Raw genomic sequence first — 27,681 nt, forward strand, 5'->3', positions numbered from 1 at the left:
AGCCCAAGTCCCTGTACTGTTACATAAAGAGGCAATTATTATATTATTATAACAAATACCCATGGGGAAAATAGATGCTGCTATGAAAACACATGGCTCAGACTTCAGACTTGAGTGGTTAGAAAATGCTTGAGTGCTTTAAATGAAGGCCCTTGGACTTTGTGGCCACTTAACCTTTAGACCTAAAGATGAGGAGTGGAATAATTAGGAGGAAATGGGGTGACGGGTGAGATTTTCAAGAAGAGAAAGAAAGAGGGAGAGTAAGAGGAAGAGAAAGATGGGAAATGAGATGGGCAGAGAGGGAGGGAGATATACTATAAAACCATTCCTGGCAGCACTGAGAAATCTATTAACAGGCCAAAATTTGGGGGATTTTCTTCTGAAAAATGTAAAATCTCAATATATACTTTGGAAAGAACTTTGCTCTCTTGATGTGCATTACCTAAATGTTTTCCTGTATTCTCTGCCTGATCTTCTTATTTCCCAAGAACCTTGTCTTGAGGAAGCTTTCCCTGATGCTACAGATTGGTCCTTGCCCTTCTTGATGCTCTGGTGGGACCCGTCCATGTATGCATCTGTCTCTCTGTGAATGTGTAAACTTGTTGAGGGCAGGATTTTACCACCTTCAGATCACAGTTCTTAAAAAAGTCAACATTGATCTGAATGTCAGCTCCTTAGGCCCCCGGGCTTCAAAAATCCTGAAGATGCCTAATATCATCATCCAAGCTTGAAATTGTGCTTCTTCCTCCCAAGAGATCCACCCAAGCAGTCTGCCAGAAGAGCTGTGCACTGCAATGCAGTTCTCTCTGGATTGAGGTCAATGGTTAGTCAGTCCATCTTTCTAACCAGACTAGCTTAGACTAGAGATGACCTATTATACTTACTGTCTTTTCTTTTCTTTTTTTCTGAAGAGTGAGGAGAGAGGTCATTTCTGAGCTCAGGCAAACCTTTGAACAATCCCAATAGGTATGAAAAAGGAAAACTGAAAGCTACTCTTCAAGAACCTTTGATTTACAGTTTGGAGAAGGTGTGATTTCTTGTTGATGTGTGAAGTTGGTGAAACTGAGGTTCAAAGTTATAAAATAAGTTACAGCTAATTCAGTATTTGGGCTGGCTAGAGATGAAGAGCTGTCGGACTCTGAAGTTTGATCTTGTTCTCTGACTAGACCACACAGCCTCCCAAATCAATTAGCTCAGCCACCTGCTAGCTAATGAACAGCTTCATCATTTCAGCCTGACACACTGGGCTGGGATTCTTGGCAGGCAACAAACAGCACGGGGAGTCTCTTGATTGCAGGAAGTCTTCAGAAGTCCTCATCTGTGGTAACATTGAGCCTGCACACATGTGTTTGTCTCTGCACCTGCGTATGGGCTTAAGGGCTCCTGTGGGAGCTCTGGGGTGTTTCAGTCCTTTTGCTTCTTCTGCATCTTTTGTAGCTATTTTTTAAGAAATAAATTGTGATATATTCTTTCCTACTGAGGCTCTCAAATGAATAAGGGTCACCGCCTGGTTCAATTATATTTGATCTGTATTTGCTAAATAATTAACTAAGCTTCTGCCCTCTTCTTACTAAATCTTTTTTTTTTTTTAATCTCTTCAGAAAAAGGTACAGAGAATAGGAGGGAATCTAGCAAAGCTATCAATAATGTTCTCTTCATGATAATTGGAAGAAAACTCTAAGAACAAATTCTAGTAACTTGAATAGAACTAATATTGGCACTAATGAATTAATAGGTAAAGTTTTTTAATTGCACTATTTAATGCCTACAAAGACTAACAGGAATTATGTAAATTCATGTTGATTATTTCTCTTTAACATGCTCCTTGTAAGTTACCAGGGAAAGTCAAGTGCCAGGATTTAAGGATAGAAGTTAAAATTGTCATCTGTAAGGTACCAGTGGCAATCGTTGAGTTATTCAACTGTGGACAATTCCTAATATATATTTCTCATCATATTCTAGGCTATCAGAAGACATTATAACACTTTTATTTTATGTAGGTGTACTGACAGTCAATTCATAAGTGGATCAAATTGTTAAAATAATAAATATGTGTTTTATAAAATTATAACCGATGGGTCTACAAATTTGCATGGCGAGTTAATACCATTTTTAAGGAAATAACATTGCCTTACATGTATGTGTGTGTATTATAACTTTTGTATCTAGAGAAGGAAGTGAAATTAAGTTCTCTACATTTCATTGACCAAAGCACAAAAGAAATTAAATAATTTGAGAATAGCTTCAAACAAAAGTAGGCTGGACAGCAATTAAAATCAGTTAAGACTTGACCAGGTTTCCCATGAAGATTCAAAACTTGAAATCTTTTCAGATGAATGCATAAAAACCATCTGTATATTCATGTTTTCCAAACATTTGGCTTTGTTTTAGCTTTATACTATCAATCCAATATTTGAATATGCTGAGTTTACTAGTATTTTCAAAAATGTATTCTCTCTGATTACATGTTCTGACTACCTTGGTATTATTTCTCCTAAAAATGAGTTAGTTTGTGTCATCTGGCTGATAGGGTACCAGTTTCAGAAACTGATTGCAAATTATCTCTTTAGGGATTTATGAGTATAATAAGTGTCTATTTTATTTATTATCTAGAGCTATTCATACTATTAAATAGTACTTAGTATCTGATTAATTATCATTGGAAGAAATGCCCTCACTTTTTAATTTTTGGACACTTGCCCAATTAAAACATGACTATATCAAAGAAGCTGAGAAATTGGAAACACTTGTGACCTTGGGATGGAGACATGCGCATGAGCAATTAATAATCATCAGAGGTTGTTGTCAGAGTGCCATAAAGGAAACCTTGTCTGGTAGAAAACATAAGAGATAACAATTAGAAAAGCTGTTAATCATATAATCAAGGATCAACCAATTAGATGGCTATGAATTTCAACGTATCTATCTATCTTTCTACTTACCTGTCTATCTATCTATCTATCTATCTATCTATCTATCTATCTATCTATCTATCTATTTTGTGTCCCCCCCAAAAAAATGTATACACACACTTTGAATAAGTATAAAGGCAGTATTTATTAAAATGCGTTTCATTTTCAAAATTGAGCTATCAGCTGTTAAAGTGTGTATACATTTTGGGGGATACCCTGTATATGGCTGGACATAAAAGCCAAAGACCCTGTAAATAATGGGTGCATTTATATTTACTCCCCCAAATCCCTCTTACTGGCTCTTTCCCAAATCTTACCAATCTTATTTTTCCATTTATCTTTTAAATCTAGCCCATTTATTTCCACCCCTATTACCATTGCCTCTTAAAAGACTTTCAGCACCATTGCTTTATAGCATCACCATCTAGCCTTCTGACTCATTCTAGATCATTTACTATATTACCTGCAGTGATTTTTCTAAACTATACATTTAATCACGGAATTCCCCTGCTTTAACATTTCTCATTTAGTAAAGCAGCATGTCAAATGCCTAAATAAGTCAACCAGGTACATAATTTAGTTTAAAAAAAAAGAAAAAAAGGGCAGCAAGCAGACTTTGATCAGCTGGAAGGCATGAATTACACCTAAAGAGGGCAGTAATTACTCATACCCTGCCCATTGTCATAGTACAGATTGTGGGTCTGGTATAGCCAGATGGTCTGATATTTTAAGGAAAGCCAGAAATTTGTGTGAAGTCTCTCAATGTTTAGAGGATTGCAGTGAATTAATTTTTTTTTTAATGTGTCTGGCCTAAAGGATAAAGTTAAAACTCTCCAGCATGTTAACAAGGACCTCCATTAACACCTCTTTAAATATCCTTTTTTTTTTAATGCCATCATAACAATGTACTCTTCAAGTAACCAATAAATTCTATTTGTTGATATTGAATAGTTCCAAGTGATTTTGTGTTTCCTTGAGTCCCCCAACCCCTTCCACTGCCTGCTAACTGTCTGTGTATTCTTTAAAGTACATATATCAGGGAGGAAGTGAGAGGGAGAGGAAGAGACAGAAACATCAATGATGAGAGAGAATCATTGATTGGCTGCCTCCTGCACATCCCACACTGGGGATTTGAGCCCACAATCTAGGCATGTGCCCTGACCAGGAATAGAACTTCCTGGTTCATAAGTCAATGCTCAACCACTGAGCCACGCTGGCCAGGCTGTCTGTGTATTCTTTACATTCAGATGGGACAGTGCCTCCTTAGTCCCTTGCATATTATCACTCCCTGAAGTGCTATCTTTGGATCTCATCATTCTGCTTGCAATCTTGCGATTGCAATTGTATGTTTGCATTTCTATCTCCCCATGCCACTGTGATCCCTTTGGAATGCGAAACTGGGTCTTACTCTTCTTTGTATCTCCAGCTTTAACCCAGTTGCTGACATGTCAGAGGTACTCTGTGGATATTGAGTAAATGAACTGTCAAAATGAATAATGTAAATATTTCCTAGGCTCTGCTTAGAAAATATGGATTTTAAGGACAAATCCAAAGAGGAAATTGGATTTCATATATTTTCGAGTTAATCAGAGTCCTACTGGCAGACAGAAGCCACACCGATTATTTGAGCGGGTATAAGATGGTTCAATGGGTATCATAAAAGACAAAAAGAGAACTACATCATATCGACATAGCATCATTGTCAGGACACAGCCACAAGTTAAGACTGCAGAAGCAAGAGAAAGAGTTTGGAATTGTTAATACCTAGAGGCTTGGAAGAGGAGGCGTCTCATGGAGTGAAACTCAGATTTCTGACTCCAGGGTTCTGCAGAGCTGGAAGGGAAGCATCTGAGCTGGAGGCAGGTCCCTGGACCTGGGACCTGGCACCTAAATCTCTGAGGAGGAGGGTCCCAGATTGGAGTCAGTGCATGTGAGGGGGGCACGAGGAGGCCTGGTTCTGTGACATTTAGAACAATTTTGATCTGGACTCAACTGTTGCTTCTGCAAATATCATATACTGTTACTGTGGAGTGAAGAGAGGATGAGGTGATGCTGCCAGGATGGGAGGGGGAGGGGAAGAGGTGGCTCCATTTGCTGCCTTCTTTTGGCAGAGCCGAAGGAGAAATAAGGTTTGCAAAATCCCATGTGCTGAGTCTATAGGAGTGCGTTTAAAGCTAACATCAAATTACTGGCATAAAGTGTTGGATAGATAATAGGAAAGAGTGAGATGAAAACAGCAAGCAATTTATGCTAAGTGACAGCTAAGCAATGGCACAATGAAAGTCAAGCTTAACTGACTTTTCTTTATTCATATAGTTGTGTTTTTTTTCTGTAGTCTTGACCTACCTCTTATATATCCAATTGAGACTTATCATTTGAAGTCCATTTCAAAATCTGCCTCTTCCACAAAACTTTTCTTAGGACTGTGAGAAAAAAGTGATCTTATCCTGCTCCAAATTCCATGGATATTTCCCCTCAGTTTGTTATTGTATGTTTGAATTGGTACTACTACTTCTTTTTTATCTTGGATCATCAATAAAAAAGCAGAATACTATGTACATTTGGATTCAGTTATGTACAGGGTACAATCAGGCTGAAAAATCAATGTGCATAACACACCATTAGTACAGGCAAGAACCAAAAACACATCTTGATATCAAAATGAATCTCCAGAGAATTAAAGTTCCATACTATATGATTTCACCTATATACCAATGTTTGAAATAACAAAACTGGGAAAATGGAGACGAGATGAATGGTTTCTAGAAATTCAGGAGGACACGGGGGGAAGGAAATGGATGTGGCTATAAAAAGGCAATAGGAGAAATTCCTGTGGTGATGGATACATCCTAACGGTATCAATGTCACTATTCTAGCTGTGCTATATTGTGCTGTAGTTTTGCAAGATGTTACTATAATATATAGAGAATGGTAAAAGAGCATACATAGGAACTCTCTATGTAGTCTTTACAAGTGCACGTGTCTCTAAATAAAAAGCCTAATTAAACAACAACAACAAAAAAGCTTCCTTAGTGATTCCAAGGCGAAGGCAAGGTTAACATGGTCCTTACCAGTTCCTAATGCCCCCTCGACAGTTGAGGCAGGCAGAGCTGTCCTTCACCATTGACTAAAATAATCAGCAAGGAACATTGTCACCTGTCGCCTTTCTCTGAGATGCATTTTCTACCTGATCTTTAGAAGCATTAAATGTTGTAAACTCTGGTCTAGCTGAGATGTGTATGTGTAAATTGAGAGTTAAAATGCTTCCATGTAGCAGAGGGAAATAAGTTCTTGGGGGAAAGAAATAGCTCTGAAATACACCAAGAAAATAGCACGGAGCAGACTAAAAAATAATAATAAAACAGTAATGTTAACAAAAGGAAAGACTAGGCCTTTCCAGTTTGGCTCAGTGAATACAGCGTCAGGTTACAAAGTAGAGTCCCAGGTTGGATTCTGGTCAAGGGCACATGCATGGGCTGTGGGCTCGATCCCCACTGTTGGGCATGCAAGAGGCAGCCAATCAATGATTTTCTGTCATTATTGATGTTTCTATCTCTCTCTTCTTCTCCCTATCTCTCTGAAACCAATTAAAAATATAAAAGAAACAAGAAACAAACAAATAAAAAACAAGGAAAAAATGAAAACACACCATCTGAAAGTTTTCTAGGCTTAGTCATCAGTGAATTCATTTGTGTGTTGCAATGACATATTTGTAGTATTTGGAAAGAGTAAGATAAATATTAACTCTTAATCAGAATAAGATAGGAAGGTAGATAGATACATTGACACATAGGTAGATGCATTAATACATAGATAGATGCACAAACAGGTGGGTAGAAATGTAGTTACATAGATGGATAACTAAGGAGCTTACTCTTTCAACTTAGTTGTGTAAAGACCTTTTACAATGGAATAATAGATGAGTTCACATCGGGTTTGGACTGTGACTTTTAACTTTTAAAAGGAACCGCCAGAAGAGGTCTGCTACTTCCTAAGGTCAAATTACTTAACTGTCTTAAATTCCAAGTGCTTTATCTTTAAAACTGGAATAATATTAGGGTTAAAAGAAATGTGAGATGATTGAATGATTTAATGAATGTAGCGTTTAGCTCAGTGTCTGGAATCCAATAAGCACTCAGTAAGCAAATTATATTTTTAGATCTCAAGAGCTCATTTCATTTTTCTTAGATATAAAGCAAGGAGCAGAAAACAGGCTAGTGGCATGGATGGAATGCCACGTGTTTAGGCCCTGGCTCTCTAGTTGGTAGCAGGCAGCAGCATGCAGGAGCAGGGACTAAGAGGCTATCAGAACCATCGTATAGCTTGCCTATCCAATAGGTAAGAGGTATTAAATGCCTACCAAATAGTAGGCCATTCATAACTGTATTTTATTTGATTACTACAAATTTTTCTATAATGAACATTCTTTTTAAAAATATATATTTTATTGTTTTTTCACAGAGAGGAAGAGAGAGGGATAGAGAGCTAGAAACATCGATGAGAGAGAAACATGGATCAGCTGCCTCCTGCACACCCCCTACATGGGATGTGCCCGCAACCAAGGTATTGATACATGCCCTTGACCGGAATTGAACCTGGGACCCTTCAGTCCGCAGGCCAACGCTCTATCCACTGAGCCAAACCGGTTTCGGCTATAATGAACATTCTTCTTGTTATTACTTTATGGATGAAGAAACTGAGGATGAGTTTCCCAGCCCTATTATGTTTATAGGGATTGGGAGTCTGAATGGAGACTTCTCTTATTCCAAAATCCACACTCCTGATGCCAAACCTGGGGCTTTAGGAGCAAGGTGTAGGCTTCCTGTCCAAGGCTTAGGCCTGGGTGTGTCTTATCCCACAGGTGTACGAGAAGATAGAATGGGGTGGGCAGGCTTCTTCCGCCGGCTATGAGTCTGAAAGAATGACACTTGCACTAGAAATACAACTGGGAAGATACATCAGCACTTTGCACCTTGGGATAAGTTTGATGAAATCTCAAGTTTGATGTATTCTCTTGGACACTATTAATCAACTGGGCAATCTGTTTATTGAAGACTTAGGTGGTTGTATAGCATAGAACAAGGACAAGCTAATCAGTTCTGACTCTCTGTTCTCTTAACATTCTGTGTATAAATCTATAATCATAAAAGGGTAATAGTTAGTTAGACCGGCCATTATTCCAGAGGCCCTTCCAGATGAAGCTGGGGCTGGAGGGAAGCCCCGGGTCCTGGAGCAAAACCGGGTCCCGGGTGCCTACCAATCCATTGGTGTAAGGGTCCATTGCCAGTATCTTCAGTAGCTGCCTGTTGCCTTTGATAATGAAAACACACACCTGTCAGTGAGAAATATTATTCACAAATCATATTACTTCAAAACTGAAATCAACTTATCTCAATCCACAACTTGTTAAAACTAAGACTTTTTTTTTAGTCCACTCCAGTTTTGCTATCAACAGGGTAATGGCTATAGCAGGTTTTGTTTTGGGTGTTTTTTTTTTTTTTTTTTTTTTTTTTTTGCCAATTAACATACATTTCTTCTGTTGGAATCCAAACCATTTTTCTTAATTAGTCCTGACCTTTCATCCTGCATTTTATAAGCTTCTTAAGAAGTTAAAAATAAATAATTCAGTCCACATATTCTCTGAGAAGAGACAAGCTGTTTTCCTTTATCCTCCGAGAATAAATTAGATAGCTGTTCAGATTAAACTCATGGAAAATTGGATAAACAAATGCAAAAATCATATATCTTCTGCATGAAGCACATAGATGGAGTTTTGTGCTGCTGAAGGAATCCAGGAAGATTTCTAGAGATTTTGGAGAAAGGCAGTGTTGTGGGAGGTATTTTTGTTTTTTATACGTTGAGGAGGGCATCTAGCTTTTATGATTTGTAAACTTTAAAGCTCATAGTGTTCGTAATTTAAATCACACCGTGTTCTTTCATATTTCTCTGATATTACTTTCCATAAAGGGGATGTAAAAGATATGTGCCACTAAACCCTTTGCATATTTTCAACATCTTACAAAAATGCCTACCTTCTTCCCCATTATGACAGCAGGGTATTTTAACAATACTATCCCATTTTTTTAAAGAGTGTGCTAACAACATAAAGCTCTCTTTATGTCACTGTCACACATTTAAATATTCAGATTCCTATTGCCACTGAATGATTTTTATCATACCTCACTTTTTTGGTCTTATCCCATATTATTTCCCTTTATATAGTCTTTCCTCAAGGAAATATGTAAATTCCTGCTACTTACCAAAATATTATCTTTCCTAGGGCTATTCCCTCTGTCAGAAATATCTTTTACCATGTCAGAATTTCTTTCCATTTCCTTACCTCCCCAAACATCTCTCTGGTGAAATATTATCCATTCAACAATTTTTTAAGGGAACTTGTATAACCACTATCGTCAGCAATGTTCCCTTATACCCCTGTGCATACATTTCTCATGGCATTTAACCTCTACTATCCTATGTTATAAATTTATATGCATATGCAATCTATATTTACCTAATAACTTAAAGCTCTTTCAAGAATTTGGCTATGTTTCCCTAATGGTTAAGCAAAGTATCTGTTTCATCAGATGAATATAAAAAAAAATTGTTCAATAATTAATGGAATCTCTGTGTATATTAGAGGAAAGCTTGCTAGAAAAGTATTAAGAATTTTATATAGCCAACAGTGAGTTCTTTAACATTTTATATAAATCTTGGTCAAGAAAATCCCATTAAATTATGTTTTTAATAAAAATAATTTAGTAAAGGGAATAAAGTATGGCAATTTCCTGATATAACTTTTTGTAGAATAATATAAAATATTGTGAGCTAAAATGGTTAAAAATAATTAAATCTACTTTGATAAAGACTTATTAAATATCTTGCTCAAGACTGCATGTGTCAGGGTTGGATAAGGATTAGAATCTTGACCTTTCAGATTCTCTTTTAATTTCTAAGAACCATCACTCAACCATCTTGTCAAAGAAATATATTTTGATTGCTAAATTTGAGGAGGGATGAGAAATACATGGAAAACCTTTATACTATAATTATAGGAAAAATACATTTGCTTCTATATTAAAATTTATGTTCCCATATCAAACTCTTTACTCACTGTATTTCCTCAGTAAACTCATAATCTGAAGGTTCCAGACCCATTTCAAATGGCTACACTATTCCTGTGGTCAAATTCATGTTTTTTATATTCTATGACTATTGAGTTTTATTAGCCCAATAATTAGATTAGGTATGTTTTTTTACTCCATTAGCTTTTAACACTTTTCTTGTGACTTTGTTTGATCCAACAATGTTGTTCTGTTTTTGCTAGCAATATGATTTGAGAATTCATTCATGCCTTTCCCTTTAACATTTAGTAAGACAGAATTAGATTTTTTTTTTATGTTTTCTTGTACTTTTATTGATATTTGATGAAAACAATTTTATTAAGATTTTAAAAACAAAGTATTGCTTCAAATTTTCCAGAACTTATGAAACTATTTTATTTTAGAAATATATTTTTTGCTATTTGCTCAAAATTCTTTAATGGAAAAAATAACTTAAATATATATTTATTTAACATTTAATTTAAAAGACAATGTCAGAGCCTACCATCTGGAAATTATTTTAAAAATCAGAGCTTCATTTTGATTTCTAGTCCTGTGTTCACATAAAAATTAATGGTATGATTATCACTGGCTAATGTCTTCAGGACTTTAGAATCAAATTTTCCTTTTCTCTAAAATCCACCTATACTATTAAATCATCATAGTTTCAGCTAACACAGATATTTGATGACCTCTGGATCTAAGAAATTGGTACATGCCAAGACAATGAAATGCTTGAATAGATGAAAGGCATTGGCCTAATTCATCTTGACCTTTTATTAAAAACTACAAGTATGATAGCCACAGTCTTAAAGATTGTTTTAGTTTACTGCTTGTCAGTCTCAGGTGATTGACAGAGCACTTCATAGATAAGAAATAATTATTTTGCCCTATGCTTAAGACTGGCCCCACCATGGTTGATGCTGATTTCAAAATTGTACTTTCTCCCAGATACCATGTTAGCCGTCATTTGAAAAAAGTGAGGTCTAACTCATTTGCTTCACACAACATTTTTTTGCTAATTTAATTATCTGGCTTCTGTTTTTATGATGATTTTAGGACATTGATTCTCAAAAAGAAAGTATTGCTTCTTAGGGTACTCTCTGGGTTATCATAATAATTAGGAAGTTCCACTAATATTTTTAGTATGTAGGGACCATATATACTACAAGCCTTTAATGCAAGCGATATTGAGCATAATGAATTTTTTCTTGTTCTGTATGACTTTCAAGTGTCCTAATGGCCAATCATGTATATTAAAAATGTTTTGACAGGAATTAAAACAATGTTAAAAGATTTATGGACTTTCATTTTTGGTTATGGTTCTCACTAATACTCCAAACTAAAACAAACAAACAAACAAAAAAAAAAAAACCTCATGTGCTTTGAAAAGAACCATATCTTGTGATTGGATGGAATAAGGCTTATGGTTCCTGGAAGCACTTGCTTAATGTAGGGATTCTAAACTCAAATTCAGACCCACAGGTAAACTCTGTTCTCTATGTATTTTGGCTTGACCAGCATCTCAGTTCAAAATTATTTGAATTTGAATAATTTAATTTTTACTTTTAAAAATATTTTTATTGATTTCAGAGAGGAAGGGAGGGATAGAAACATCAATGATGAGAGGGGCTCATTGACTGGCTGCCTCCTGCATGCCTCCTACTGGAGTTCGAGTCCCCAAACCAGGCATATGCCCTTGACCAGAATGGAACCTGAGACCCTTCAGTCCCCAGGCTGACCCTGTATCCACTGAGCCAGACCAACTCGGGCTGAACTTGAGTGATTTTTGATGAGGCTATACCAACCCTGCTGGCATAGAACAGAGGAACAAAATGGCAGCTCACTTGCACGGAAACAGGACTTTTACAACATTGCCTCCAATAAAGGGGGTGGTGGTCAGTGGCCAGCATACAGGAATGAGAAGACTCCGTGTGAACCATCCTGACTTCTGGTCAAGCGTGAGGAAAATGGTTGCGCCGGCAACACTGGATTTTTATTTTATTTCCCTGTGGCAACAATAATCTGGTCTGAGCACCGGCTGCCTCCTCTTAGACAGGCAGCAGCTCTCCTGGGGTACGGGTCCTTATTGTCTCTCATCGGACCTGACTCACTGCTTTATATTATCTGCCAAAACCCCAGGTGGTGACCTCTGGCTCACTTGGCTATAGAACCTCATGAATGAAGAAAAAGAAAATATTCCAAGTAATTGGAAATGAAAGTGCTGAAAAATATCAGCCCATAATTTATTATGAGGGTATATATTAATTAGGAAAATAAATAACATTATCATGGGGTGGGGGGGTGGGATAAACATTGAAAATGACAAAGTATTTACATCCAGGGTTTTGCATAATATGTTTTATACCTTTACTTGTATATGGCTGTGTATAAATCCTATTTCATTTCTGAATCTCGATTTTCTCATCTTTGAATATGAGCTATTAAAACCCAACTGTGGTGTACAACGTTTATGCTCCACTAATATCCCTTAGGAGTACATCTTTTAAATATTGTTTTTGATATATCCTTCCCTTCTCACTCCCAGCTTCTATGTGTTTCTGCTTCCAACAGCAAGCAAAGGACTGCCCGGTTAAGCTACTGACACTTTTTTCCCCTTCTTTTTCCTGTACATGGGGGGAGACAGAGTTCCCTGGAAAATACATTCCCCTTTGAAATGTCCAGGGAATGTCTGAAGGCAGAGGAATATGGAAGCTCAGATTCCTTATTTTCGGTCAGTAGAATTCTGAAGCATACTTATATTATACTCTAAAATTCCCAGGCAGATGAGATGTCAACCACTCTATTCACTTATGTGCCATTGCACCCTTGTTAGGCTCCCTTCACTTCCTTGGAATCTTTTCTGTAACTTGTCTTTTGTATACAAAACCTCATTGCTGGGTCTGATTCCAGGGAAGCCCAACTAAAACACCCACTGATCAAAGCTCATGATACTGGTGTGACATAGTGTGACCATGAAAATTGAATTTTAAAATATTATTATAAAATGCTTTTCTTAAAGATACTTGTTGAATTTTCAAGGCAAAGTAATAATCTGTCCCATGCCCAAAACTTAGTAAAATATGTCATTTAATAGAAAATACAAGATATCATTGAACAGTCTGCCCAATCTATTCTTTTACATAATAAAAACCTGAGAAATTCAGCAGAAGTCAAGAAGTGCTGTTTTGAATAACAGCTACTAGTCCATTCTATCTGTAGCCAATTCCATTTGATTCTATGTCAACAATGTGCAATGTCATGGTGTCATGGTCTTGTTTTTGCTATAGTTTTTGTTGTTGTTGTTTGCTTTGTTAATTCTCACCCGAAGCTATTTTTTTCATTGTTCTTTAGAGAAAGTGGAAAGAAGGGGGAGAGACAAAAAGAGAGAAACATCCATGTGAGAGAGACATATCCATTGGTTGCCTCCAGCACACTTGCCCCAACCAGGGCCAGTGATGGAGCCTGCAACCAAGGTACATGCCCTTGACTGCAATCGAACCTGGGACCCTTCAGTCCACAGATGGATGCTCTATCCACTGAGCCCAACCAGCTAGGGCTTTGCTAAACTCAAATTTTAGATTCTTATTTTGTAAAAAAAAGATGCTTTATTGGTTATGAGGTTATTCCTGAGTTGCAAAAATCTTCTCTCCATGTTTTTCCCTGTGTTACCATGTTGTTCTCTCTATTCTCCCCTTTGATCTTGGTGGCCATGATCAGACAGAAAGTGCGAGGATACTTGTTTTCTTGCATCTGTAATGGAAACCTGAGTAGCTCCACCAGGTCTGACAAATAGATGTACTCTGTAATTTTGATCATGTATTCTCCACAGCAATATTGTCTTCTTAACACATTGCACACCAGTAGTTTTATTGCTAGCTTTACCCAGTGGCCAGATAACTTTCTATTGAACAAGTACAAAAAACTTTTTACAAAATATCATACTTTAAGAAGATATTAGCTTGTAAGAACATGTAATAAATAACTTCAAAATGCAATGGGCATTTAGTTGTAAGTCATGCCTTTAACATTTATGTAATACACTGTGTAATACAAAAACATGAGAATGGTCATGATTGGCCTGCAGTATGTTAAGATAATCTTGCTAATGTGGTATGGCAATCACTGCATTTCATTACAATATCCAACTATCAAAGTTAGAATCTATTTCATTGACAAAATCTGAGAACCAACTTTCAGTTCTCCAGTAGGTGTGAATTTAAGTTGGGTAAAAAGAGACACATCCAGCATAAGCTAACATTTGCAACTGTTTTTGTTAATTTGATTGTTGAGATGGTCAATCAGCATGTGTTTAATGACTCAAAACCAAACAAAATGTAAAGAATTCAGTTGAAACAACAGTTGTTTTCTCACCAAGTGGCTTTTAAAATATCCATTAAGTTAGTTCCTTGTTTTAGAAGCATAGTTTTGGGGTAGAAGATTGAGTAGCTGAGTCTCCCTTCCTTTGTCTGACATACAATAAGGAAGTGCCTGGAAAGAAATACTATGGCCGTCCAGTTTTACATCTTTTGTTGTCTACTCCAGAAAGTGATTGACCTAAAGCCAAAATTCTTGTTTTTAATGGTTTTAGATGTGCTTATGAATAAAATCTACTCCCAATTACTTATCTTTTTAAAAGACAACCATCATGTTTTCACATTTATTTATGGAAAGAATAATGTATAAGGATTTGGGAGTTGTCTGCATGGACACAGATATTATTAGAATATGAACATTTCTGAGAGAACATATAACATTTATTTTCAGTCTAAAATTTACCATAACTTAAAGTATAAGTTGAAGCAATGAAAATTTAAATAATATTTATATCTCACTAGTTTTAAATAGGAGACTATATGTAGAAATTTAAATTATATAAGATGCATCTGTAGGTAACTTTATGCCTTTAGAAAAAGACAAATATGTAATAAAGACTTGAAGATATTTCATGTCATGGTTCCTATCCTCTAATGTAGGGTCCAGTTCTATAGCGAGGAATCTATACTAACAAAAGAGTAAGATGCAAATTGACTGTTCCTTCACGACACCCACCAGCCAGGGTGAGGAAGGCCCATTCTTGCACGAATCTTTGTACATCGGGCCTCTAGCAAATTATAAGAAGAAAGAAAAATTAGAGGTTAATAAGTGTTTTGATGATGCTGTAAGAACACATATGAGGGTAACTACTTCAGATTTGGAAACTCAGAGAAGACTTTTCAGGGGATGTGTCCATCATTCATATGAAGACTTTAGGTGATTGTTTTCCAGAACAGAATGTGGGAAATTCCAGGGGAGGTGTATATGCCTGTGTGAGAGACAGGGAGAGAGATCAAAAAAATAGAAAGAGAAATAGAAAGAGAAACAAAGGGAGAAGGGAGAGAGAGGGGGAGAGAGGAGGAGGGGACTAGGGCTTCTGTGATATTTTTTGAAGAAGGCTGTGAGGGGCCAATGAATACGTTGCCGAGTGCTGCCATGTAATACAAGCTCCAAAATATTCATTGAAAAATTGATTGTGCAGGTTGACTATATTTTAATTTAAAGGAGAGAGCTTCAAGAGAGTTAGGAGACTAAACAAAAGCTTGTTTTATTGTTATTTTGTAAAACTACTCTTTTTTTAAGTCTTTAATTTTTAAAGGCTGATTTTCTTTGCAAAATGATCAATCTGGTCATTTTTATTATTTTAGAATTTTATTTTAAAGGACAATATCTTGATGGTAGAAGAAAATACTGCTTTTAGGGTCCAATACACCAGTTACCAATGAGCTACAGTCTCCAATTTCCCCTTCCCTATCAACAATCCCTAGAGCTTCTCGGGGGAGAAAAGCATCCCAAAATCTAGGTTGAAGCACTGCTCAGAAGGTCTGTGAAATCACATCAGGATCTTGGTTTCTATTGTTTTTTTGAAACAATAGATTTAAGAGAGTTATCATTATTCTGGAGCTAATCACACACACACATATACAAAAAGATGGCTTTGCTTTGGATTTTTAAATTCCATTTTATACAACATCGAACAATAGATGTCACTGTTTTGCCAATAAAAATAACTATGAAATTCTTTCATTTTAGTATTTTCTTCATAAACAATTCTTGCACTAAACAGATAAATTATAGGATCTGGTAGAAAAAACTCAAATATTGGCAACACCTTTTAAATATTAATATTTGTTAGTGTTTTCCCTAAAAAAAAAAAAACACAACCAAAAAACAAATTAATATTCTCAACCTATTACTTTCTGAATCATTTAAAATATAACCAATATAAAACTGCTCATTCTCTTATATTAATGTGTTGACAAATAGGTGTCATGACAAGGAGAGTTAGAGGAGTATGGGCTGAGGTTGAAGAAAGAAACCTTCTAGAGCGTGATTAATTACATTTTAAGTCCATGTAATATTGAGTAAGCTAACCTGATTGACAGAAAACCTATACAAAGTGGACATCGGTGATAAAGAAGCTGAGAAAGAAGAGAGATGGAGAGTAATGTATTTGAGACCACTTCTGAGGACCGCACTTCAAATCTCATGGTTGGAGTTGTCGCCATAATCAACTTTATATCATTTGCTTAAAAGAATCAGAAGTAATCAGAAAGCTAAATTCTAATTTATTTAAGTGACGTTGTTAAGCTATTGGCAGCGGGAAGATGACCTAGCAAAAATAGTGGATGTGACATTATTTTAAGATAGTCTTTATTTTTCTTATACCTGGCAAGCATGTTATGGAAGAAGATTAGATGAAGGTCAAAGAAGGCTCTTAAAATTTAACAACCATTTCCCCAAGTTCTCATTGATGTTACCTATTCTGCTAGAACCCGAAAAAGGGTGTGCCTGATCTCAAAAACATGCATTTAGAGAGTTTAGTGAATGAGCAACAGCCAGCCCTTGAATCTAGCAAGCTGTCTATCCTGATTGCATTTGCAAAGAGGTTTAGGATTTCAAAATCCCTTTCCTACTTGGTATCCAGGCTGCTCACTGATGCCTCAGCTTCTTGACAATGACTTCTGGAGCAGCTATTCTACTCAAGCTGACCTCTGGAATGTTATTACTGACTACACGTTGTCAAAAACCAGACACCTTCTCTGAAGCCTTTATTCTATCCAATAACTGCTTTTTTAACATGGTAAACTGCTCTCTCTCTTTAAAGTCTCTTCTCCTGTGGTTTCTGTACTACTTCCCACACCCCTCCCCCCATTTTTTCTTCTACTTTTCTGACCTGTCCTTCACTAACAATTTTCTACTATCTTAGCCCCTTAAAAATTCATGTTCTCTTTTTTTTTTCTAAATGACTGTGTTGATGGGAAATATTTGAGCTACCTATGTACAACTCATCATGCAACAATTATTTATTTTCCTCTGTGTACCAGGTGCCATTTTAGACTCTGGGGACACAGGTGTCAATAAGAGTAACATCATCTCTTCCCTCAGTCCTTGGCTTCCAGAGGACCTGGGAGCAGGTATGTAGTGGAGTTTCTTGCTAGAAGTCAGGTTGGACAGCCCAGACCAGGTGGATGCCAGACTAAAGATATGACCCCTTCCTTAGATCAGCTGTTTTGCCAACACAGGCAACTGTGAAAGACCAGGCATTTGCCAGTGACAACTGCCCATGTGAAAATTTTAGTTTCTGCCATTGCAGAGTGATTTCTCAAAGTAGATTTTAAAAATTTCAAATAAAGACAATTCTACTTTTCCTCCTACGGTAGCTAGGTGAAATAAATCAAAAGTATAAATCTCCCCACATGAGTGTTGGCAAGCTGTAAGTTGTCAAGGATCATGTGAGATTCTGATACACTGAATAAGACACTATCCCTGTCCTCAAGGAGCCTAAATTTTATTGAGAAAGACAATGTTGAGCCAACTTCTGGCTGGTTTTCCTTTACTTTCAAGAAGTAATTAAGCCTGCTTACTTCTTTGAATGTCTGTTTATCTATTTTTGGTCAAATGGGTTGCTCCATCTCATTTCAAAATGAGGAATGGATCAGTTTTTTGTTTTTTTTTCCTGAAATGTCCCCCTGTCCCTTTGGATAAGCTAATCATGGACTTCAATATTCCCTTAGCATTTCTTATAACAATATAGCAAAATCAATATATATAATTGATTTCAGAGAGGAAGGGAGAGGGAGAGAACACAGAAACATCAATGATGAGAAAGAATCATTGATTGGCTGCCTCCTGCATGCCCCCTTGGGATTAAACCTGCAACTAGTGCTCATGCTCTGACCAGGAATTAAACCCTGACCTCCTGGTTCATAGGTCCATGTTCAACCACTGAGCCATAACAGCCAGGCAAAAGCATTTTTAAAATATATTTCTCAGCAGTGCAAGGCTTTGCCTCCTCATTTAAATGATAAGCTCCTTAAAGGCAGGGGCAATTGTATACCCAGGTTACTAACTTCAGTTTAAAAGATTATCAACATAATTTTGTTATTGAGACTTTTTATGTTGATTTCCCAAGTCACTCTGAGAGATTAGTGTTATCATTTTAGACTTTTTAAAAAGAGATTTGAAAATAATAAAGAATGCAGAGTGTCAAATTGCTTGTTTGACATCACATAGCTACTAGGAGGCGACATGAAAGCAATTCCAAAATATTTAATCTAAGTCTGGCTGGTATTGTTGTTCACTTACCTCCTTTGGTTTCAATCTCAGCATTTGGATCCATGTCCAGAGAGCGCAAGATTAACAATTCAAATTCACTGGTGTGGCCCAGTATAGTGTCCTTTTGGTCCTCACAGACCTCATGATATGCCTCAGCAAGGTATATTACCTGGCACCATGCCAAAACTTTTATTTTCAATTATTTCAGAGTAAAACTCTGTGCTTATTGCTTTGAGTATTTCTCCCAGTTTCCTCCTTCTTGATTATTTCATTTATTTCCTCTCTTACCATTCAAGTTTTTCTATTTGACCTTCAGATTGGTGGCTGGCTTTCCTCATGTTCCCCTCAAATACCCAAGTACAGGAGGCTATCTGGATCTGCCTAGCTTTTTATCTTCAATTATTGATTGGTTCAGTATCTTTTTTAAGCCATTAAAATCCTCTTCCTATATTTTATTCTACTAGAGGCCTGATGCACAAAATTCATGCATAGGAAGAGGGGTGTGTGTGTATGTTCCTCAGTCCATCCTGCACCTTCTCCAATTTGGTACCCCTCGAGGGATGTCTGACTGCCCATTCAAACAGGCAGTCAGACATCTCTCTCACAATCTAGGACTACTGGCTCCCAACCACTCGCCTGCCTGCCGGCCTGATCACTCCCTAACCACACCCCTGCCAGCCTAATTGATGCCTAACTGCTCCCCTGCCAGCCTGATTGCCCCTAACTGCCCTTCCCTGCAAGCCTGGTCACACCCAACCACCCTGCCCTGGTGGCTCGGTAACTCCTAACTTCCCTCCTTTGCCAGCCTGGTCACTTCTAACTGCCCGCTCCTGCCATCCTGCTTGCCCCCAACTGCCCTCCCCTACCAGCCTGGTCCCTCCCAACTGCCCTCATCTACCGGCCTGGTTCTCTCCAACTGCCTTTCTTTGCAGGCATGGGTCCCCCCTCAGCTATCCTCCCCTGCAGGCCTAGTTGCCCCCAACTGTCCTCCCTTGCAGACCTGATCCTTCCCAACTGCCCTCCCCTGTTGGCCATCTTGTGGCAGCCATCTTGTGTCCACATAAGGGCAGCCATCTTTGATCACATGGGGATGGTCATCTTGTGTGTTGGAGTGACAGTCAATTTTCATATTACTCTTTTATTAGATAGGATTATTTTTGAGACTATTTTTATTTAAGCTTAGAAAGAAGATACCTTGAATTGAAAAAAAATTACATTGCAGAAAAATGATGTGTTAAGATTTTCTATCAGTAGTTGATCTTTTGAAAACTAAAAGGAATTGTACAAATACTTCATAAATGACAGGTTTGCTTTGAAGATAATATTATACACTTTTAATAACAGGCAATTTGGACATCTTTCTTAAACGGTACATGCTACACACTGTGTTTCTGCTATTAAACATATTCTAAATCAGTAATCAAATTGCAAAGAAAAATAATTTATTCATTCTTCAATCCAGCACATAAATATTTATCTAGGACTCTCATACTGTTTTATTATGTATGCTGTTGAGAATAATTTTACTGAAGAAAGTAATAGAATAATAGTGTAAAACCTTAGTGTCACAGACTAATTGTGGAAAGGATAATTTGAAATTATGAAACCTTAAGTTCAGTATTGCAAAAGCAGTTTTATTAATTGCAGGTTCATGCAACAATTCAAAATGAGTTTGTCCACTACAGAAATGGAGAAAAGCTGCTTTAATTAACAGATAAGCATAGAGTATAATTTGCATGTCAACTTTTTGTGTGTAAATGAATGTTTCCAAGGTACTGAAAGTATTTATTCTTCTCACTTTAGAAGCTCTGACATTTTCTGAATAATCTTGTTAGAGCATTAATTTACTTTACAGTTTCCTTTCAAACTTCAGGGTATCTGTGTGAACTGTCAACAATCCTCTTTTCATGGACCCCAATTAATTTATTTTCTGAGATTTTCATTTACATAATGTCTGATTTTCTAATGTTCCTATTAAATTTAATGCTATGTGTTTTGAGATAATTTCAAGTACCATGTATATTCCCAGAAAAAAATTAACATCAGTGGAAATATTCACGTGTACGTGTTAAGGAAGAACAACAGCTTGACAGAATCAATTATACTAAGACTAGTTAGCAACCCAGCAAATCTTTTAAACTAAAGGAGAGATTTTAGATTGTATTATGCAGATGTGGAGGTCAGAATCCATAAGAAAAACATATAAATATGTATGTAAAATTCTGTGCGTGTGTGTGTGTGTGTGTGTGTGTGTGTGTGGGTGTGCCATCCTGCTCGCCCCCAACACATATACATACGCACAAACAAATTTGTTTACACAGCCTTTCCAAAGAAAGAATTGAGAAAATTTGGGACTTAAATTGCTCTCAGGACTTTCTGTTCATTTTTGTAACTTTCCTCATTTTTTTCAAACCTGCAACAGACAAGCAAAAACTAAATAAAAACCCTCTAAAAACTAACAAGTCATGTATCATAGAATGTACTAACATACATCCCTCCAGGTAGCAAATAATGCATTCAATGTTGTCATCTCTGTTTCTACTTTCCAACAATGGGTACCATTAGTTACCTATGTTGATATGCTGCTCTCCCTTACTGGTTAAATTTCAACATAGAATAAAAATATCCTTAAGTATGACGAGATTGATTAGAACTTTATTATAAGAAATTTTATTGATATGTAGTTTGTCTCCAAACTCATGTATGAAATGCATAAATCATCATTTATGTCATTTATGCCAACAAATATGTTATTATCAAGATAGGGTAATGAGCTATGTTACTAAGGACACACTTCTTAGCAAGACAATTCTCTTTAGGACATAAACTTCTGTTTAGGAAGGTACCAAAAAACAAAAAGGCAGTCAGGATATAAAGGGTCAAAATTGCAGAGAGCTATAGCAACAAAAGTTGAATTAGCGATTGCTTAGGATTGGGGGCTAGGGGATAAAGGGACAATGCTTAAAGGGTGTAGGGTTTCCTTTTGGGGTAATGAAATGTTTTAAAATTGACTGTGGTGATGAGTGCACAACTCTGTTAATATAGTAAAAGCTTTTAAAAAAATAATAACAGATCCCAGAGAAAAAGAGAAATACTTTGACACTGTCATTACATTCACTCCTGTTTTTCCCCCAAGGCTGACTCTTGTGTGTGAAGAGTATGCCCAAGCAAAGCAGTAGCCAAGTAAATAGTGGTGCTGCCTCACAGGTACGTGGTCCCATAGGGGTCCCAAATCAAAGTTCCCAGGCCTACTAGCCAATGACTGATTTTGGAGAAAAGGGGCCATAGAAAAGAGAGACATACATTCTGTGTGCAAATTATTCTTTAAACATTGTATAACTGTAAAGCTGGGCAATATTCTAAAGGGAGTAAAAACACATAAAGCTATTGAAAAGAGCTTACATACTTACCAGACAGCCTGGCTGGTGTGGATTAAGTGGTTGAGTATTGAACCATGCACCAAGAGGGCACTGGTTTGATTCCCAGTCAGGGCACTTGCCCAGGTTGCAGGCTCTATCCCACATAGGGGGCTGTGTAGGAGGCAGGCAATCAATGTTTCTATTTTTCTCTCCCTATCCTTTACTTTCACTCTAGAAAAATCAATTAAAACAAAACAAAACTCCTTAGCAGATAATTTAGCAAGCTCATAGTTTGGGGAAGGCAAGTTCCTATGAAGGTGAAGCATTTCAACTAAGATGTCAAACATGGTATCCTCCAAAATTCATGGTAACCAGAACTATGGATCCGTTAGAATAGGCCTTATCTGTGATGCAGCGATTGATGAGTAAAACGAGGAAGGAATGCGGCTTCTGGGACACTGGTTATGTTCTATATCTTAATAATACATGTGGTGGTTACAGGTGTGCATTCACTTTGCAAACATTCATGGAATGATTATAGTTAAGATTTGTACACTTCACTGTATGTTACACTTTATTAAAAATAAAATACCAAAAATGGTGTTATTAATATCAGATTGTTGAAACTCCTAATAAGCTGTAAACTTGTGTGTATAATAGGAGTGGTGGTGGAGAGAGGGCAAGGGTGAAGGTAGCAGTGGAACAACAGGACAATGACAAGACCAAAAAATAATAATAAGCACTAGCCACTGGCATAACAGATGGGAGAGGAAGAGAGAGAATATACATGCACCTTCCAATCTTTTGAAGGAGATGCTATAATTATTGTGGTTGATATAGAAGGGAAGAGCTCAGTGGGCTTAGTTACTTGCCTAAAATTACAGATAATTATATAATAGAAATGGGGCTGGAACCTAGGTAAGATTAGTGACCCCATACTTTTTAATTGCATAAGAAATTACTTAGATTTTAAAAAATCTCAGGAGATGGGATAGGAAATAGTAAAGAAGGTAAAAAATATGCTGAACAGAAGATGATTTAACTTTGGTTAGTAGGCACACAAAGCAATATACAGATCATGCTTTACAGAAATGTACACTGAAGACTATATGATCCATTAACAAATATCATCCTAATAAATTTAATTTTAAAAATTAAAAAATAAAATGTCTCATTTTGAAAGGAAGATCATCTTGTGCTAAAGAACAGATTTTCAGAGTTTTGTTTGCAATAATAATAATAATAATAATAATAATATAACTTCACCTTCATAGATAAACCAACAGAGGAAAATATTTAGAGGCCATATTATTGACTAGTTACTAAAAATTGGATGTTCCTGGTGATCCTGATTGTTTTACACTGATAGCCTTTTTTTTTTTTTTAATATATTTTATTGATTTTTTACAGAGAGGAAGAGAGAGGAATAGAGAGTTAGAAACACCGATGAGAGAGAAACACTGATCAGCTGCCTCTTGCACACCCCTTACTGGGGATGTGTCCATAACCAAGGTACATGCCCTTGATCAGAATCAAACCTGGGACCTTTCAGTCCACAGACCGACGCTCTACAGCTGAGCCAAACCAGTTTCAGCTACACTGATAGCTTTTGCTCAGGACATTACTATTCTACTCCATGATGGAATTATTAGGTGTCAGAATTCTCAATGTCAGTGAGGCCTTTGTAACTTTAAAAAAATTGAAAAATAATAGGCCATGTCTACCAAAGGTAGTAATGGTATTGGAATACTATTTCCTATATCCCCAAATTTCCCCAACACAAAGAGCCATGCACTTTGTTTGCAAATCATTCCATTTTATTCTTAAAAGATTTGGAACTGCTAGACTTGAACCAAAAGACCCTTCATTATTTTATCATGGCATTTTACAAAGAAAAATGTTTGCTTAAGGTAGGGTTATCATATTCATATTTACATATCAGATTAATCTTTTTTGTTTGCGAAAGGATAGACTCTGTGATCCCTAAATCAAGAAAATGTTTTCTTGATTGAATTGATCTCCAGCATTGATATTTCTCCCATTCCTCCTGAAGCTTTTATAGGATGTATTTCACTGCGGGTCAGACCTTCTGCTATGGATCTGCTGACTTGTTCCCTACCTTAATTTGATGGGCAAAGGCTTTTTATGCGACTCACACAAACACATAATTTGGTGAAGAGTGTAGTGGAATAAAAGCTTACAGACACCATAGCCAACAAAGCCAATGCTTATGCAACACACACACACACACACACACACACACACACACACACAATCACTCCAAAGATGCACAGTACTTTCCCATTTCAAAGCAAAGATGAAAAATAAACATCCTTCTCAATTCTAGGCTCTTACACAGAGCCTCCGAACAAAAATGCCTCACAAGTATTATCCTTAGATATACTGCATTGTATTCTGAGTCTCATCCCTTGACTCTGACTCTACAGTACTTTGATTTCCTAGCCACAAATCTGGGGTGTCTGTCCTGCTCAGAGCTAGGTTCTTTCACAGTAGGATTTCTTAACTTCACAACTATTGAAATTTTTAACTATATGACTATTTCTTGCTGGAGGATGTCTGGTTCATTGTAAGATGCTGAACAACATCTTTAGCCCTCTGCCCACTATATGCCAGCATCACCACTCCCTTTATACGCAGTTTTGGCATCTGAAAATGTTTACAGACGTTGCCAACAGTCCCTAGGAGGCAAAATGTTTCCCAGTTGACAACCACTGCCCTGCATACAATATGGTAACTAACTACAGAAATGCAGAGGAAGAAGAAAGAGAACATTTCTGATGAGTTTTTTAAGATGACTAAAGCTTTCTTTATATCTAGATGATTTAGGCAGTTTTTTTTTATTTATAAGAAAGGTAGCACCTCCAGCACCCTATCCGTGATTTCAGGTCTGATCTGCTGCCATTGGCTTCACTCTACCTTTCTCTTCTGTTGGAGGTCGGAGCGTAATAATTTCAGTTTCTTTTGAATCTCAGTCAGAATACCTATTTTCTGCTCCAAAGTGGACAGTAACTGGACAATGCACACGTGAACGTCATAGTTTACCCCGCCAGCTGGCTCCTGGATGGTGTCCCCTGGCCCCTGGCTGGGTTCCTCACAGGAAGTCATGGTTTCCTCCGCTGACGGAGTCGCTGAAGTTTCCATTTCTCTGGTCTCTCCCTCCTTCTCAGTCTGTGTAGGCTGGGGTGTTTTCATACATTCAAACCTCTGAAGGGACATTTCTGAATTTCTGACGTGATTTTCCAACATCCTTGGCACCTCTTGGTCAACCGCAGAGAGCGCCCGCTGGGGGGGCCTGAAGTCCAGAGTCAGCTCTTTCACGCGGTTTGCGTATCTCAACGTGTTGAGGGTGTTCTCGCAGGAGGACATCCCCGGAGAGATGGTAGCGATCATGCAGGTGGAGGAGTTCTGCCCGATGAAGGAGTCGCGGAGCACCTGGGTGAGCTTGCTGGCCCGGAATGGGGTGTGCGCCTTGCTCTGGCCCAGCGCGCGGATGCACTCCTTGAGCGCCAGGAGGCTCTTGTTGATGTCCGCCCCTTCCAGCTGCCTCTTCCTGTTGGCCTTGGCCGTATCCGCTCCCCTCTCGTTCCCGGCTAAGTCCACGAGAGAAAACTTGCCGTGCAGGGTGCCCCGGGACTTGAGGATGATCTGGAGCACGGCGTGGCTCCTGGAAGAGTGGGCATTGACGGACGTCTGTCCGGATGTCCTGCAGCCGTTCCCGCGCTCCACCAGGCTCAGCAGGTCCTCCACGCAGCGCACCTCCCGCTCCTGCAGCCCCACCACGTGCACCTGCTGGCTGCCGTCCTCCAGCACCTGCAGCTGCTTCTTGCAGTTGAGTAAGTCGAACACCTTGCCCCCGTAGATCTCGAAAAACGTGCCGTAGACGTGGAGGTCGAGCTTGGCATAGGCCGCGGCGTGCAGCAGGCGGAAGACATCCTCTGCTGCCAGGGCGTAAATGCCCTTGGAACCGTCCTGGGCCTTCCCCGAGAAGGAGCCGCCCATCGTGTGCGTCTTCCCGCTGCCCGTCTGCCCGTAGGCGAAGCAGGTGGCCATGCCCCCGCCGAAGATCGACTCCACCAGCGGCTGGGCCGCGAACTGGTACACCAGCTCGTTGGAGGCCTGGTCGTCGAAGGCGCGGTCGAAGCGGAAGGCCTGGTTCTCCAGGTAGCGGGTGAGGTCCACCTTCTGCTTGGCCTCGTGCACCAGCACCACGCGGTCCGAGGGGATGGTGATGATGTCCAGGTCCTTCAGGAGGGCCTCTTGCGGGCTGAGGGGCCGCTTCCGCACGCAGACGCAGATGCGGCGGTCCCCCCGTGGCGGCGGGCCCTGGGACACCTCGCGGGGGCCCAGCTGGCCGCGGTACTCCTCAATCATGTGCGCGATCTCGAAGTTGGGGTTCCCCGTGTGCCCATCCAGGGCGCGCTGGGCCCGGATCTCCACCTGCACCTGCCGCCGGGTCTCCCGCTGCTTCTGCAGCTTCTCAATGCCCCGGAGGCAGGGGGACTTCTTCCACTTCACCACACAAGGGGTGCCGGGGACTTTCACCACCAGGCTGTCCCCCCCGGGGGGCGTCTCGTTTTGGGGGGGGATCCTTGCAAACCACCGCGCAGCCACACGCTGGTCCCCGATGGCCGGAGAGGGCGCCAGAGACAAGGAGGACAGCGACCTGGACCGCGTGGCCTGCTCCGCGGAGGCCAGCGCAGGATTCAGGAGGAAGATGGTCTCCAGGTCAATCTTCTTGCCCTTTTTGACTCCTTCTTCCACCCACTCTACCGTGACCCACGTGTTCTCACGTTTGAACTCCGTGACGACGGCGAGGTGAATGCGCCCGTCGCTGCGCTGGATGGCCACGCGGACGCCCGCCTGGACGTCCCGGCGGGGGGCCATCAGGGGTTTCCAGGACGAGAGGCGCCGGACGGCAGCGGGGAGGCACAGCTGACTGGCCATCGTGGAGGATGGAGGTGTCAGGACTCGCGTCTGGGGGCCCTTGGGGTTGGAGCATCAGGACCGGAGCCCAAGCCAGTCTGAAGTGGCCCCGGCACTGAGCACGCCTGCTTTTGCATCTGCCTTTGTGACCTGACCCCCCCCCGCGTCACAAAGAAGTGGGGAGAAGGGCCGAGGGCCTCCAGGTGAAAGGTGGATGGAAAAAGAAAAATCACATCTGTGGTGCCAGGTGCCAACGCCAAGGCAGCTGGGAGAGAGGCATTGCTCTCCGCCACTGGGAGCGCAGCGATTGGAATTGGGTGCACGTTCCATGGGCATGTGTGCCTAAGCTTTAGAAACATACTCCTTCTGAAGTCTTAACCTGTCCTCTCAAAGGCAAGGGCTTTAGTTGAGAAAAAGGTGAGCGTTCCCTTAAACTTGAACTCCCCAGCGATCGGAGGGAACAAGTGAAGGTGAAGCTATTGGCACATCACAGGCTTCAGCTGACTTTCTGGAGAACACACCCTCCGGCATGCCATCCTCCCCCTCACCCCGCCTCCGGACTTGTTTATGGTGGTAACTTAATGTCCAATGTCCAACGGCTTTCTAAGTAGAAAAGTAAAATGAGTTGGATGCAGTGGGTTCTTCTGATAATTGGTTAATACTAAGAGACTTCCTTTGGTACATCTGGGTTTTCAAACACAAGCTCTTTATCACATGGGCTCTGACAGCCATAAAGTGAGTCTTGTTGCACCCACAGAAGCCAAAACA

General features: G+C 39.2%; 1 protein-coding gene across 1 annotated transcript; it reads right to left on the minus strand.

The window, feature by feature from the left end:
- Positions 1-24,897: 24,897 nt before the first annotated feature.
- On the minus strand, positions 24,898-26,934 carry KIF2B (kinesin family member 2B). The gene has a single exon (XM_036454242.1). The coding sequence runs from the start codon at positions 26,932-26,934 to the stop codon at positions 24,898-24,900; it is 2,037 nt and encodes a 678-aa protein (XP_036310135.1).
- Positions 26,935-27,681: the final 747 nt, after the last annotated feature.

Source organism: Pipistrellus kuhlii, unplaced genomic scaffold (genome assembly GCF_014108245.1).
Source record: "Pipistrellus kuhlii isolate mPipKuh1 unplaced genomic scaffold, mPipKuh1.p scaffold_m20_p_28, whole genome shotgun sequence".
NCBI classification, from domain to species: domain Eukaryota; kingdom Metazoa; phylum Chordata; class Mammalia; order Chiroptera; family Vespertilionidae; genus Pipistrellus; species Pipistrellus kuhlii.

Coding starts and splice junctions, on each gene's coding strand:
- KIF2B (XM_036454242.1), bottom strand. CDS start 26,934: ATGGCCAGTCAGCTGTGCCTCCCCGCTGCCGTCCGGCGCCTCTCGTCC.